Raw genomic sequence first — 16,330 nt, 5'->3', positions numbered from 1 at the left:
TTAAATTCATGAATCTCCCGTTATGTTTTCAATTAAGAATATCTTTGTTTATTCCATCCCACCTACCAAATGAAAATAGTAAGTGACATAAGAAGATGAAATAGGATAAATAATATAGGCCAGAGTCAACTCTTAAAAAAATCCAATACTATAAAAATGAAATTGTAATATAAATAACATAACCAAGTTAAAAGTCACACTAACTTCAAGATTTTGAAAAGCATACACAAATTTTAAGATTTGGACCTTTTTGACTGTGATTTTGGTTCCACATATGTAAGTCACTTTCTAACTCAAAAGTCATATTTTGCAGAATATCTACACGAACACTTGAGCGTAACTTGCTTTACGCTCCATTTACATATTCCCCTTTTGCTTTCCAAACTTTACATCATTACTCCTACCCAATTGAGGAAAACATAAGTTTTCTGCACCACTAAAGCACATCTTAATGGACCCTGTGCCTCTCACTTTGTATTCCCTCACTAAGTACAACCACTCACCTTGTGTTCGTTCCCGCACTTGATATGGAAAAAAAACCATCCAACTTTCTTCACAACCTTCCTTTTGGAATCTCATTGTCAAGCATGCTATGAGGCTGGACTGCAAATGACTTGTAAGATTAGACGAAAACAAATAACAGTGAATCACTACTATGGCAAGACAGCAGCAATAATATGCAAATGCTACTATTCAAATTGCAATACAAACGATGGATATTCTAAATAAGTAAGAAGAGCACGTTAGCCAATATACTAAAAATTATATAAAATTTTTAGTCTCTTTACACAGGAATGGGATAACTTACAGAAATTTACACTTATAAATCAATGTTACATAGACTACTGCAAAAAAAGGTATTGCAGTTTAAATAAGAAGTCAATGGACAACCCTTAGAGCTGTCACAACAGGCAAAATACAAGAAGATAATGGCTCTCGCTTTCTTAAATTATAACTCACCAAAGGCTCAAGAATGAACACTTATATCCATATTCATTTCGTCTTGCATCTCAGTCATGTATGACTCATTTGTTTCCCCTGCATGATTGGACTCATCGTTAAAGTTGTAAGTAGCAGAACCCCTTTGGTTATTGAGACGGTCTTTAATATTTCTAGAAGCAAAGGTGGTATTTGCATTGTAACTAAGAACATGCTGACTTCCTCGATCATAAGCTCCTACATCTTTATCCAAGCCACCTGTGTCACCACAGCTCTTCCTTCTGCAAAATTTTGGTGATTTTGCACGAGTCGGTGGTGGCTGCAGGACAAAGAAAAGGAAATTAAATTATAAGATGGTTAAGTAGATACTGCAGGGGATGTCACCAGATCAGTAACCTAATGTGAACTTTCTTTAACACAATCAAAGGTCACAAAAGGGAAAAAAAACATCACAATGACACAGCAGATTAAAATTATGGTAATCCTCAACTAAAAGTTGAAGTTACTGTAAGTTACTGGTAATGAGAATTAAGTACCTTTTTCAGTTCAGCCTTAGGTGGAGGTCCTTCATGGTAGAAACTCGGCATCGGGTTTGCCTTAAACAATAAATTCCTTCTCATTTGCTTCATAGCTGCTTCTCTCTCTTCCTAAGTTTGGAAGATGAAACGAAATCAAAAATTATATTGATTGATAACACATTCATTGATTCAGTACCTGTAGGATAACTTTGACTGATCTGCATTCCATTATTACATCCAGAATCAGGTGACAGCAACATAAGGCAGGCACGTACCTTTGTCCTTTCCTCACATTGAATTTTCTCAGCCTCCAAAGCTTGTTGTTTCTCCTCTAATTTTGAGTAAAACTGCAAGAAGGGGAAAAACAGAAAGCAAGACAGAATTAGCCAAGCTTTAGATTTTTCACTTCAAGGAGAACTTGAAGTTCCTTTTCTATTGTTATTTTGTTTTTTTGTTTTGATCATTTAGAGGGGACAAGTAGTAGGAAACAATGAGGTGAAGATTTAGAACTAGCAGTTTCGATAGTCCTAAGCAGAAGCACAAATCGACAGCTACCTCCTTCCTTCTTGCTGCACGTTCAGAGGACCGAAATACTGGGGCTGCCGCTACAGTGACCCTGGATTTTCTTGCTGAGACCACATCACTTCTCATTGTTGAGGAAATCATCAAATGGCAAAGCAGAATTCAATAAGGACACACATCAGAGAAAGTGAAGACTTTGTCAAGTTAGACAAAGGAGAAAGATCATACCAAGAGGCAATTGACGAGTCTTCCTCATCAGAATATTTCTTGTTATCAGATTGCAGTGGCTTCTTAAGTGCAACTGATGAAGAAACCTGAAAGAGAATATCATAGCCACAGATGAACATGCTGTTTGATCTATAGACCCTAACTCCAATAGTTATGCATTGACTTCTCAGTGAAAAGTGAGTTTTCTCATTAACCAAAAGCAGAAGCAAAATAAAACATGAGGACTGTCCTTTGCAAGATCAAGAGCTTTAGATTCATCCTCTCCCTTTAATGACATAACCCAGTAGATAGTGGTCAAAAAGCACATGAAGCATGGGGGAATAACCTGGTTTTGTACAGATCTTGGGGCTTGCAAATTATTTGTTTCAGATGGTTTCTGTACAGCACTCACGTCACCTGCATCATTCCTAACAGGACGTGTTCCATGAGAAGCACGCCTCTCAGTTGCCAGAGCAAATGGCTGGGGAACAGTGCACTTTGTTTTACAGCTTCCAGCAACAGATTTGGTTATTGATTTTACTGAAGCTCTTGATCTCCCATTATCATCTTTTACCTTTGAGCTTGGCCGATCTTGTTCCTGTTTACTCTCAACTGACATTTCAGCTGTGCAGTCCTTCACTTCATGCTCCTTTATTTCAACATTCTCATTCAGCATATCAGTTCTCTGCACCCCATACTCAGATGACTGCAACACATCTTGATTACCGTCTCTCAGGTAACTTGAATCTGGAGAAACACCATCCGAGTAACTCATTGTATCACCTTGCGCCTTTTCCATACAGGTGTCTGTAACTTCTAATCCCATCAACCTCTGAAAAAAATCAATAAAATTAGAAAGCATTATTTACAGCCAAGGGCTTCATCATGCTACAGTATCTTTTGAGTCCATTATCAAAATTGGTAAAGTAATTTGATTTATTTGTTTTCCTAGAAAAATTGCTAGTTTCTTCATGTGTTAATAACTCTGCACAAAAACTACATAGATTTCTTTATCCAAACATGTTTGAATGGTCTCAATGCAGTTGGTGAAACGGGAAAAAAAATTGATAGTAAGTTCTAGTATCAAAAGGACTCCTGCTTTAGAAATAGGACCTCTCAATGATAGTCAAATAGTTATTTATCAAAATAACAATTGAATATTTCCTCTTTCCTGCATATTCGATGATATATTGATATCAAGGTTTCTATTTATTGTTTGTTTAAACAACTTATGCATACTGAATAAGCAAGTGCATGGAAACTTGGATTTATATAAATAATCATAGGCAAAATCTAGCAACAGTTCACTGTGAATTTTGCAGTTAGAGGAACATCTATCCTCGCCAAAACTCACTAAGTTGTGCATAAAATGAACTGAAAGATGCCCATCTCCAGAAGCATGTTAGGCTTCTCAGTGAAGTAGCAAAAAAGGACTGAGATTAACTCTTAGGTACTAGGAGCCAGCATGCTTATGCACCAAATGTACATTGTCAAACAAGGCGGACAAATCATATTGTTCCGAGAAAACAAATGCTCTACATAATTTCTGCGATAATTAATGATTGAAGTCCTTTCATATCCATTAAAAATCTTGATTGTTACACAATGAAATCTCATGAAAGTAAACCAAATTTCCCCAAGATCCAGGTTATATTAGAAGTTTAATTTCGTCCAATTCCTTAATGAACAAATACAGATGAAGCTGAAGTGGTTTTATCTTATTGCACAGAAACATTTGCTTTCAGTATAACATGGACTCTCTCCAGCAGAAGTTGCTGAGTCACTTTCTCCAGAATCTGGTAATTGATATTGTGTGTTTGAAATTAGATCATTTCAAGCAGACATTTCTAACAAAAGTAGCATGGGAGAAGCCTTGTAATACTAAAAATAATGCTGAACAGTGTCGAATTAGGATATATGGATTGGCGTCCTAATTTTAAATAAAAGAAATAGCCAGAACTTTTTGCTTCTCAATAATTAATGAAACAAGGAGAACATAGATACTACAAAGCTTCAGAAAGGAAAGTAGAGTCCATAACACCTCCATGCATTGGTGAGTCCAAAACTATAAACAGAAACTATATATTTATACATTAAATACAAAAAAAAAAGGCATCCCAGTTCACAAAGCATCCCATGTTCACACAGGGTCCAAAGAAGGGCCGCACCCCAATGGGATGTCATACAGAAACCTAAACAAACATAGTGTGAAAGGGGGTCTTGTATAAATGCCAATCACAGAACAGATATTATGCAAACTTCATGATGCATTACATAGAAAATGAAAACTTATCTAAAAAATGAAAAGGTACAGTAGGTATCAACTATGTCTTACTTTTGAAATATCTTCACTTTGAAACATGAATTTACAAAAAAATGGACAAATAGTGAAAAGGGAGCAAAAGATCCATGTTACGGAGCCAAGACAACCTATCTCAGGGAACGCAATAAAAAGAATTTCCCGTTCCCTGTAGGTCGCGCTGAATGCAAGTTCTTATACAGAAAATCAGAATCAGACATCTTGATATTCTTTTAGAACACATTTCAAGAATTTTCAAAAACCCCACCAAATTACAACTCAAATCCTTAAAACCAGACAAAATAAAGCTGAAAATGTAATAGATTTTCCATATAGATCTACCGCAGAATGTACATAACATCATAATCAAAATCCAATAATGTAAACAGATCATAGTCTCACAAAAATAAAAAGAAATGTACTCAAACTAACAATATCAATACAAAGATTTTTGAGAAATCTTACCTTTGAAAAGATCGATTTGTTTGCTACTGTTTCCTGCCTTTGAAAATATATGCAGTAATTTTTATTACAATACAAATAGACAGAAGAAACTATTTATTTAGGCTATTTATATAGCAGAAAGAAGGAGGTAAAAGAAAGAACAAGAAAAAAAGGGGAGCTTTTTATGCTATTTTTATTTATGGATTCAAACAAAAAAGGAAAGGTATAATAACAAAGTTGGTATATATATTTAGAAAAAGAATAGCTAAGAAAATGAGTAGGGAAGACCAATTATCACTTGATTGAAAAGATTATTATAATGAAAGCAATTAACGAGATTACATTGTCAAATTACCTTTCAAAATCCGCATAAAATTTGTGTTTTTAATCCTTAAATATTGAATTTTGATTTTGATTATTTTAATTTTTTATTTAACATATTAATCTTCTATTGATTACCATAGACACTTCTAACCCTTCTTGCCGTGAATCTTTGCAAATTTAATAAACTATCATATTCCAAATCATTTAATTATTGATGTTTTATGCTAATTATTTTATATTTGATGATAATATAATTTTAAAAATAATCAAAATATAATATATTTTTAATATAAACCAAAAATATACATTATAATTAAATTACAGAAACATATATTTAAATAATACATGTATTTCTAATGCTTTCTTTATTGGTTGAAATACACACATATTTAGCAAGGGTTGTATCCGCATTATGGTAAGGGACAATCTATTTATTATGGAGGTTCGATTAAATTATTTTTATTGAAAAATTATATTACTTTAATAAAAAATTTGTGTATATATAAATTATCAAATACTTTTAATTTATGGAAAACCTTATGATTAACGTATAAGAATTTTATTAAGAAAATATGAATAATATTAGCATAATCTTGACAAACCCAAGTAGATTACAGCTAAAATTCCTGAAACTTGACTCTTTAACCATAAATAGTTAGAAGGTCGAAAATAAATCATTGCTTTAATTTGTTTCCAATCTTTGATTACTATTTGCTAACCCTTTTGATAAAGTCATACAACCTCTTTCTAATTTTATTTTTTCAATCCCACCCTTTTCATTTTATTCTAATAACTCTTTTGATTCTTTATATATATATATATATATATATATATTTAAGAGGGAGGTTCCACTAACAATTGATCTCATAAGAAATTTTTGTGGACCATTAATTATACCAACATTTGCCCAAAGTACTTTAGTCTCGTCAGATTCTTATATGTTAGTAAAAAATGTACATAATTTTAATCTTAGTGTTATGAAACTATTATTATGGATGTTCATTATTTTAGAAATAATTTTTTTATTATTTTTAACTATTATGATAATTGTTATGATATTAACTCCCACAAAGATAGCCTTCCTTCTTAATCTTTTTTCATAACCGTCATGATCAGTGTCATAACATCATAAATAGAGGAATCAGAGATCACATTTGAATAACATTTATAACATAATAATCTAAATTTTCTTTAATTATATTAAACTATGATAGCTTAAAACATTTTTTAAGATGTTGCTACTTTGAGAGCAAATCGAGGTTTGCATATATCATAGAGAAATTCTCTAATATATTTTCAATTGTAATTATAAAAAGTCTATCACTTCTAGTGATTATATATTTCATGCAAATTCTCATTCTGAATATGAAACTAATATCATTATCTATTTTCACAATACTGTTTCTTTTGGAACAAATATGAAGCATAAACTAAGTGAATCAATTAAGTCGCCCCTCAAATTCATAGACAACTAATATCGTTATTAACAAAGACATAGATATCAAAATATAGTAACCTTTTATCATCATGAAATCATATCTACTTCATTATTATTTTGCGAATATTGAGAGAAACAATATTGCCAATAGATCATTTCTCCGATTAAATAATACATCTTTTGGGGCAAAAAAAACTTAAATTTTTTTCCTGAGATCTTTTCAAACTGAGTTTTCACTTTTCAAGGCAAAATATCCATGTCGATAAATGCCAAAAAGGTATAGAGAAAATTTAGGCGAAATCCATCGGTGCCCTCCTAAAGTTGGTACCAACTTTCACTTAGATATCTAAACTAGGCTTTGTTCATTTTAGACACCTCAAGTAAGGCTCCGATGTGTCATTTTGACACTTTTTTGATAATTACCAAAATATATTAAGTGTGTGTAATGCACTCGCCTGACGTGTCAAAAATAATCAATAATTTAATGACACGTTGCATTTTTTTATCCAAATAATATTTTTTTTAAAAAATAAAAATTAACAACTATTATCTAAAGAGAAAAAAAAATATAAATCAAATCTAGCAATTGTTAGCCTCTAATGGCTTCAATTCTTCAGAAATCTCTGCAAAATCAATTTATATCAGCCGCAAGAATCACCACAATCCTCAGCTCTAAACCTACACCTACATCACCTATGTTCCATCATCCTTCTTCTAGTAGGATTGGTCAAATCCCATGTTTTTTTCAAGGAGGAACATCGGATTCGAAATCGAATGTTGGGTTTTACCCAAGCTTTTCTTTTGGGAATTTCCTAAATCCAGTTTCTCAAAATGGATTGATTTCATCTGAGGAATATAACGTTGTTGATGATGAGTCACATAAGATTTAGGCCGATAGTGTGAAGAAGAAGAGGAAGAAGATGATGAACAAACACAAGTTGAAGAAGTTAAGGAAGAGCCTAAGGAGGAAGACATAGTGTATCTGACACTGTGTCATCGGTGAGGAATTTGTTATTGAGGCTGCATTTTGTCGTGTTTAGCTTTTGTGAATCTCTATCTGGCACAACGTCCATTTTTTTAGTTTGAAATGCTGGAAAGCTGTAATTTTCATTTGGTCTATAGACAATTTTGGGAGAAGACATTGCAGAACCAAGTTTTAGGAAAAAAAATTATATAAATCAAATTGGATCAAAAAATTCGACGAACCTCCATTTTTTTCGGCAAGATTAATACAAATGTAAAATGATTTTCTTTGAAATTGTTAAAGAATTCAAACCTTAAAGAACCCACAACAAAATTCGAAGTCCAATTAAAAAACAAATGAGCTATTCTCCAATTTCTCAGGTTTGTAAAAACAATTTCAACAATACAAGTAGTAACCTTTGAACCCAACTCATCAAGTTCTTGGCTTTTTGATGAATCAAGAGGCTTAGTGAATATGTGAACAAATCTATCAACGATTCCTGAATCTTCTGGAGAGATTGGGGGAGGGGAGTTTGTGGTTTATGGGCAAATGAGTGCTGAAGAAAATGGAGAAAGATTGTGTTTTGTAAAATGGATTTGTAAAAGAAGAACATGCAATGAAGAAGAAGAAGAAGAAATGAAGAAGAAATGATGGCAGAAATGAAGAAGAAAGAACAAAAAAAAATATATTTTTTAAAAAAAACGTTTTTCACGCACTTAAAATGTGTGCAACACACGCAATGTGCCAAGTCAGCACAAAGTGTCAAAATGATACATCGGAGCCTTACTTGAGGTATCTAAAATGAACAAAGCCTAATTTAAGTGTCTAAGTGAAAGTTGGTGCCAACTTTAGAGGGCCACCGATGGATTTCTTATTTTTTCTTGATGGATGAAATATAATGAATGATAATCAATTTATTTTTAGAGAAAAAACATAAAGTGATACTTGAAGTTATCCCGAATTCTCAAAAAGACATCTTAACTATGTAGATGTCTTATTAGTCCGCAAAAATATTAAATACCTTTGTCCATGTTAATCCATTTTCTCATCAATCCTATGCGCGTGATGCACACCCCTATTTTAATTAATTAATTAAATTTAAATATTAATAAAATACAGATTTAACCCGACCCGAAACGCTGAGCTTGCAGCTTCAATAGTATGAACATGAAGCTTATCAATTCCTTCGCCTGAGACTTCTCCAGATTGCTTATCCTTAACCCTTATAATTTGCAAATTCGAATTGTTAGGAAGCTTATCAATTGGGCCTTTTTGTTGTGTTGTGTTAAGTTCATTCTAGTGCTGATTTTGGCATTGCTCGTTGCTTGAAAATTTCGCCGGTGATCCGTCACCGGAATTCTCCCCGATTATAATTTTCAGTAGATTTTGAGTGGGCTTTCAGTGTTAGTTATGTTAGGACGTGGGGAGTGTTCCCCATTGATTGATTCCCCTCGAATCTCAATTAGCAAGCAGAAGGGAAAGAGGAAAAAATAAGAGTAAAATGGAGAAAATACAGCACAAAAATATCCGTTAATGGAATAAAAATGCATACAGAAGAAATTGGTGAAGGTCCTGCATTTCTATTTGTACATGGCTTCCTTGATTTATGGTATTCATGGCGCCACTAACAAAAATTACAGAGCTATTGCTCCTGATATTCGTGGTTATGGAGACATTGAAAGTAAGGAAGATGAGGTATTTAAGGAGAAAGTAATTAAATAGTAGAGAAAGAATTGACACGTGGCGTTTTTAAAAGTAAAGTTTCTCAAAGTGGTTTGTGAGGGGTAATAAGACGTCTACTAAGGTGTCGAGAATTCGGGACAACTTTATATGTTATTTTATGTTTTTTCTCTTATTTATTTTTATAAATATTTTTTTTTAACTTAATTTGAAAAAAACTAACTAACTATTCTGTAAAAAAAACAAAATAGACCTTCATTATTAGAGAGAGAGAGAAAAAAGTCATAAATGGTCATTTGACTATTGAAGTAGGTCTAAAATAGTTTCTTAACTACATATTTATCAGATATAGTTCTTTAATTATTTAAAACATTATTAATTTTGATCCCTTAACTATATATTTATCTTTTTAGTTTCTTAACTATACACTTATCGATTTTAGTCCTTTAAATATTCAAAAACTTATCATGTTTGATTTCTGTCTATTTTTTATATAAATTATTTAGGTTTATATTAATAAAACTCATGCTTCCGCGAAATTAAATCTCTCCTAACACATAACAGTTAATATTTTTTTTTATAATAGTTTTAGCATATTCAAAAAATCATTAGTAGCAATAATATGCTTTATTATATCCTCTGTTGAATAATGTCGGGATGTATTTCTTCTTTACTTGTGAATTTTATTTTGAATCATTGTGGTTAAGGTTCTTTTCATAAGAATAATTTGAAGAAAAAATAATGGAGAGAGAGAACTGGAAAAATGGGTTAAAGATTTAATATTATGGAGGCATGAATTTCGTTAATATAAATCTTAATAATTTGTATAAAAATTAGACAGAGACCAAACATGATAAGTTTTTAATCGATAAGTTTATAGTTAATATATAGTTTAGGGACCAACTTAATAACTTTTAAATAATTAAAGAAATAAATTCGATAAATGTATAATTAAAAGAGTATTTTATACCTAATTTATGACATTTTCTCTATATTTATAACACAAAATAAGTTTTTTGAAAGGTTCCTTCTGCGCAGTAGAAAACTAGAAGTCAAAGAATAAGGCGCGGGGGAAGTTTCAATTTTGTGAAAGCTTGGTTGAAGAAGGAGAAGCCATTGCTGTGAATGGGTTCAGCAAGTCCGAAACACACATGCCTCAAACTGGAAATTCCTAATAAGGAACAAATATTCGTGAAAGGCACATGGTTCTCTTCTTACTTTGACCTCTTCATCACTGATGGCCTCCAATCTTGGACTTGCCATGGTATTTTTCCCTTTTTCTGTTTTTGAAAATTCTTTTTTTGCTGTGTAATTTATGGGGGTTTTCTGCAGGGTCGGAGGAAGAGGTTGAAGAGAGAGCATCTCAGTGGGATCAACCCGTTTCGGAGTATATTGATTTGGGTGAAAAGTATTTAGGATTTCAACAGCCCGGTTCTATTTATGGGTTTGATGATGCTGGTACTGGGCATAAAAGGGTCAGCTTTTCTTGATTTTATTTAAACTCAGTCTATTGCACATTTGATTATTTCCTAAAGTGACAATCTATGCTTTGAGTAGTTTCTTAAATGCACAGAAAGGCACCCTAAAGATGAGATTTTAGCTTAATCATGTGACCCGCCGCGTGCTTTGACTTGTTAATGAAACCCCATATTGCAGTTTTTTTTTAAAGAGATATTTATCATTTCTATGTTAATTTGAGCATATGATAGGAACAATTGTTGTTTTTGATTCATGAGTTAGTCAATTTGATTTGAGATGTTGCATTAGCCTTATAAGATAAGTCCTACGGAGGACGGGTTGGGGAACACGCTAGCTAGCAGTTGTAGTGCAAAGAGCAGGATAGCAAGGGCGGTGCAGGTTGAAACAGTCATTTTAAAATTCTTAGCAGGGTGGTTGTGGGGGGCACCTTTCATATATAATATCTATTCTGATCGACTCTAAATCTACATAGATGAGTTGGGTTTTCCTATTCTGGATAGATCTAGTCAATCAGAGTTGAAATTCAAACCCAGTTCATTTGTGTTCATAACATAGCTAAAGAGTTGTATGATTCTTTTTAACTATATTGTCCAAACTGCAAAACCGCACTATTTCCATCTGTAAATGCAAATACGCAATAGCACAAGAGGGTGTAATAAGCTTGGAGCCTTGACTAAAAGTGTGATCTTAGCCATGTGCACTAACTGCTTAGATTTGCTGTTCTTGCTTCTTAAAGTCTATTGTGGTGTTCCACAGCTTTATATTCAACTCTAGCACATCTTTGCTATTAATTGCTTAATGAATGTTCTGAAGAGAAAAAAAATTATCCCAGGCGAAGTCGATGTAATAGATATATCTTTTATTATTGCATGTTTGAAACGGTGTGATGGGCTTTCCACGTATCCCATTATTTTCCTTTGATCTTTGTAGCTCTCATGGACATTTGAGAAAGAAGGCACAAAGCTGGAATGGAGGTGGAAGTGCCAACCATCTCCTAATAGCAAAAAAATTACAGCTGATATCTTGGACTTCCTCATGGATGCTAATATTAGACTGAGTGTAAGGATCTTGATTGCTGTGCTGACTCTTAGTTAAAGTTACAATTTACTCCACGAACTTTTTCAGTTTACTTGAATTTTTATCAATCTGTCGTCTTAAAATCTACTCGCTGATAATCAGTGAACTTACGTGATAAGAAACTTTTACGCACATGAATGTTTGGAAATCTGTTCTTAGAAATGTTGGTGGAGGATGTAATAGTTCAGTATCTGTGCCTACAGTTCCCTTTCATACTTTCTATGGATTTAATATTGCGGCAATGATTGGTTTCCTAAGATCTGCCGCTGATTTGAGCTTTGTGCCCATTTTTATCTTGGAGCATGAAAGTGGAATCATCTTGGTTTGCAGCTTCTAGATGATAGATCACCTACAACGTGACATGTGAATATAATTGGTATTTTGTTATGTGTCATTCTTAGTGGACACTGCGTTGCAATGCTTTTCAATCTCAATATGCCTAAGCATTTTAAAAAAATGTGAATCTGTCCCATATGAGACTTCTATCAGGAGATCACTAAGTTCATCCCCATTATGAGTATATTCATATATAAAGAGAACAATTTGAAGACATTTTTTGTTGTAGGTGGTGTTAGCCTACCTCTCCGTTATTGATTTTCCCTTATTTTTCTTCCCAGTGCAAGGAAAAGTTAGTATATACAACAACAACAACAACAACAAGAAGCCCAGTATAATCCCACCATGTGGGGTCTGGGGATGGTAGAGTGTACGCAGACCTAACCCCCACCTTGAAAGGTAGGACGGTTGTTTTCGAAAGACCCTCGGCTTAAGAGAGAAGAACAAGAGGAGAAGAACAAGGAAAACAAGACATAGGTCAGTAGAGCCAAGTATATCGAAAACAATATAAAAATATGAATAATGAGAGCGAGACAGTCAGGGTAGGAAATACCGGAAAGAAAGAGCATTAACTACTCTAGATAAATAGAATACCCAAAGTAAACCGGACCAACAAATGTAAGTAGTAATCAAATGCAGAAATCAAACGTTAATAGACAAATGAGCAAAACTACGACTAATATGGAGAAAAGATAAGCCACCTAGCCTACTATCTTAGTCTGAGTCCTCCACAGCCTCCTATCTAAGGTCATGTCCTCAATGAGCTGCAACTGTGTCATATCTTGTCTAATCACTTCTTCCAATACTTCTTCGGCCTCCCTTTGCCCTTCCTGAAACCGTCCATAGCCAACCTCTCGCACCTCCGCACTAGGGCATCTGTGTCTCTCCTCTTCACATGCCCAAACCATCTCAGTTTCGCTTCTCGCATCTTGTCCTCCACCGATGCCACTCCCACCTTCTCTCGGATATCTTCATTCCTAATTCTATCCATCCTAGTGTGCCCACACATCCACCGCAGCATTCGCATTTCCGCGACTTTCATCTTCTGAACATGAAGTTTCTTGATTGGCCAACACTCCGCCCCATACAATAGAGTCGGTCTAACCACCACTTTGTAAAACTTGCCTTTGAGTTTTGGTGGCACTTTCTTGTCACACAGCACTCCGAAGGCTAGCCTCCATTTCATTCACCCTGCACCAATACGGTGTGAAACATCGTCGTTGATATCCCCATCTTCCTGTATAATAGACCCAAGATACTTGAAGCTTCTTTTCTTTTGAATGGCCTGTGTACCAAACCTCACTTCCCCGTCAGCCTCACGCGGAAGGCCACTGGACCTGCACTCTAAGTATTCTGTCTTGGTCTTACTCAATTTAAATCCTTTAGACTCCAACGTCTGTCTCCAGCCCTCCAGCTTGTCGTTAACTCCGTTGCGAGTCTCGTCAATCAGGACTATGTCATCCGCGAACAACATACACCAAGGCACCTCACCTTGTATTTGTCTCGTCAATTGATCCATCACCAAGGCGAATAGAAACGGGCTAAGAGCTGATCCCTGATGCAACCCCATCTTCAACATTCTAAATTGAATGTCTTCTTTCCTTTCATCTTGATTTTCTGATATGTCAACTTTAGAAAATGTTGTTACTTCTTCTTCCTTCCATCTAAACAGCAAGCTATATGATATCTGTTATCTCTGCTTTAGAAAATCTTGTCACTTAAGTTTCCTTCCAACTAAATAGCAATCTATATGGTTCTGCAGTGTGGTATGCATTCACAGTTTTTTTTATTTGAGTGAAATGGAACGAGGTTGTAGAAGTTCACTTTGAGATACTGTTTTGAAAAATATTAATTGTCTGTTTGTTTCATCTGAAGAGCTATGTACATGGTTCTGCAGTTTGAAAACTCGCATAAGTTTATTTGATTCAAATTCTGACGAGTTTATTTGATATAAATAGGATGAGGTTGTCATGAAAACTGAGTCATTTGAGAGGCTGAGGGTGGAGGCAGAAAAATGTTTAACACAAAGCGAGAAACTCAGCAAAGAGAAAGAAGAATTTGAATCTGCAATATATGCAAAGGTGCTGTTTTCAGACCAAGCATTAAGCTCTGTTTATTATTTTCACGGGTTTGTTCGGATTTATTATGATTTCTCTTTTCTTTTAACCTTGTATTTGTATTCCAAGCTCTTTCTGCTACTCTTTGTTCTGGAATGGTTTAATTAGGCTTGGTAGCTGAACACCCCAAAAAGTTCTTCCATGATTAGTCGTGACCCGTGTTCCTCTTACTTCCAGTTTCTTGGAGTTCTGAACTCAAAGAAGAAAAAACTCAGAGAACTTCGCGATAAGCTCTCGAAACAGGGAACCGCTGTTGAAGAGGACGCACAATCTACCGACAGAACTGAGACCTTTGATGAGGGAAGTGAGGAGGAAATAAGTGGGGAAGAGGTGGAGAAGGAAGATATTGGCACTTCTTCATCCAAAGATGTTCCAGCCAGAAGGGGCCGGGGTCGAAAGAGAAAGTAAAATATCTAAGTAACACCATTAAATCTTTTTGATCATCCTCTCTTTCTAATAGCTGTTAATTTAACTTTCCTTTTCATAGAGAATGAGGATGTATATACACTGTTGAACTTGTGAATATTTCAAACATTAGACATTTTGCCCAAGGTATTGGTACTAAATTCTGCATATAGTTCAAGTCGAGAGCATAATTGAGCAAATTTATCTGCAAGTTTGGAAAATGTTTTAGCAATGAGAACGAACCTATGAGCTACATACTGAACGCACACTTCATGAGCTTGGAAATTTTAATGTCATTCTCACTTCGAAAGGTAAGAAAATCAGTACAAATTCTAACAAGGGCTTCATCTGAGCCTAAAAAAATTAGGGACAATTTCAAATATATATAATAAACTAATAAGTTTACAACAAATATAATCATGTTTTATTTACATAAAAAAAAATAGCCAAAATCATAGAAAATATATAGTGACTATACAATATATCTTGCCAAAAGTTATAGAAAATATACACTGATTATACAATATAGATTACTTATACATGAGTTATACATTGAATATACATTATGATACACTCTATACATGAAATATACATCCAATATACATGAATATATACCGAATGACCATTTTTTTGATAATTAAAATGACCGAATGACCATCTATTGTAATTATAACAAAACAAAATTATGGATGAGGATGTATATACACTGTTGAATTAATACCACGGTCACAAAAAAAAAAGATATTGAATTACCCATCTTCTTCGCGTGTTTACGTTTTTGTTATTTTTTGGTCTTCCTCGTGTGTTTACTTTTTAATAATTTTTTAAATCTTCTTAGTAGAAAATTTGTCCCTATCACCGACCTTACTTTCAATGGGAAAAAAAAATACTTATACCTCAAAAAGGCAAAATATTTACCCTTAAATGCCCCATTATTTTCATCAGTGGCAGACCCACCTTATGCCGAGGGGGTTCATCCGAACCCCCCTTCGACAGAAAATTATACTATTTATACATGGTTAAAATAATTTTTTATGTATATAAAGTAGATGTCGAACCCCCTTCGACCAGCTCGTGTGTCTACTTATTTAGATTTTGAACCTCCTTATTTAAAATCCTGGGTCCGCCACTGACTTTTATAACTCCTTTCAACGCCCACTCTACATGATACCGATAGAGTATCAATATACCGACAGAGTATCATAGAGGATTAAACTTAGTCCTCTATGATACCGATATGGTATCAATATACCGACAGAGTATAATAAAGAATATATTTTCTATTAATTTAGAGTTTAATAAATAATATTGTGACTTTAACAATTTTCTCTTAATTGTTTTATTTTTATTTCTTAAGCTCAGTCATATATGATAGCGATATGGTATCAATATACCGATAAATTATCACATAGGATTAATTCATAGCAGTGATGTTGACGTCATGCGCGGAATAAGAAAGGAAAAAGTGGGGGTAAGAAGGTAAATAGTTTGGGTCCATTAATGGTAAATAGTTTGAGTCGGGTCTAATTTGAGTAAATAGTTTTACAGTTGGGTCTATTTTGTGCAGTTTTCCCTTTGTTT

General features: G+C 33.9%; 2 protein-coding genes across 4 annotated transcripts; one reads left to right on the top strand and one right to left on the bottom strand.

Annotated features, from left to right (window-relative positions):
• Positions 1-223: 223 nt before the first annotated feature.
• On the bottom strand, positions 224-5,091 carry LOC129901445 (protein WVD2-like 3). 3 transcript variants are annotated; one of them, XM_055976622.1, is made up of 8 exons: positions 4,951-5,091; positions 2,533-3,018; positions 2,208-2,293; positions 2,013-2,100; positions 1,733-1,804; positions 1,476-1,586; positions 961-1,258; positions 224-603 (listed from the first exon to the last, which is right to left on the bottom strand). In XM_055976622.1, exons 2-7 carry the CDS (start codon positions 3,010-3,012, stop codon positions 968-970), a joined length of 1,128 nt encoding a protein of 375 aa, XP_055832597.1. In that variant the 5' UTR covers positions 3,013-3,018; positions 4,951-5,091; the 3' UTR covers positions 224-603; positions 961-967. The 3 variants fall into 3 exon arrangements, with proteins under 3 accessions (XP_055832597.1, XP_055832598.1, XP_055832596.1); XM_055976623.1 differs by having other exon boundaries at positions 224-598; XM_055976621.1 differs by lacking the exon at positions 224-603 and having other exon boundaries at positions 744-1,258.
• A 5,260-nt stretch (positions 5,092-10,351) lies between these two features.
• Positions 10,352-14,949, top strand: LOC129901407 (DNA repair protein XRCC4). The gene is made up of 5 exons (XM_055976560.1): positions 10,352-10,599; positions 10,668-10,810; positions 11,745-11,873; positions 14,186-14,308; positions 14,522-14,949. The coding sequence occupies exons 1-5, from the start codon at positions 10,461-10,463 to the stop codon at positions 14,750-14,752; spliced, it is 765 nt and encodes a 254-aa protein (XP_055832535.1). The 5' UTR covers positions 10,352-10,460; the 3' UTR covers positions 14,753-14,949.
• The last annotated feature ends 1,381 nt before the right edge of the window (positions 14,950-16,330 follow it).

Source organism: Solanum dulcamara, chromosome 8 (genome assembly GCF_947179165.1).
Source record: "Solanum dulcamara chromosome 8, daSolDulc1.2, whole genome shotgun sequence".
NCBI lineage: Eukaryota > Viridiplantae > Streptophyta > Magnoliopsida > Solanales > Solanaceae > Solanum > Solanum dulcamara.
The sequence above is the reverse complement of the archived record's forward strand: the minus strand, read 5'-3'. Positions and strand labels throughout refer to the sequence as shown.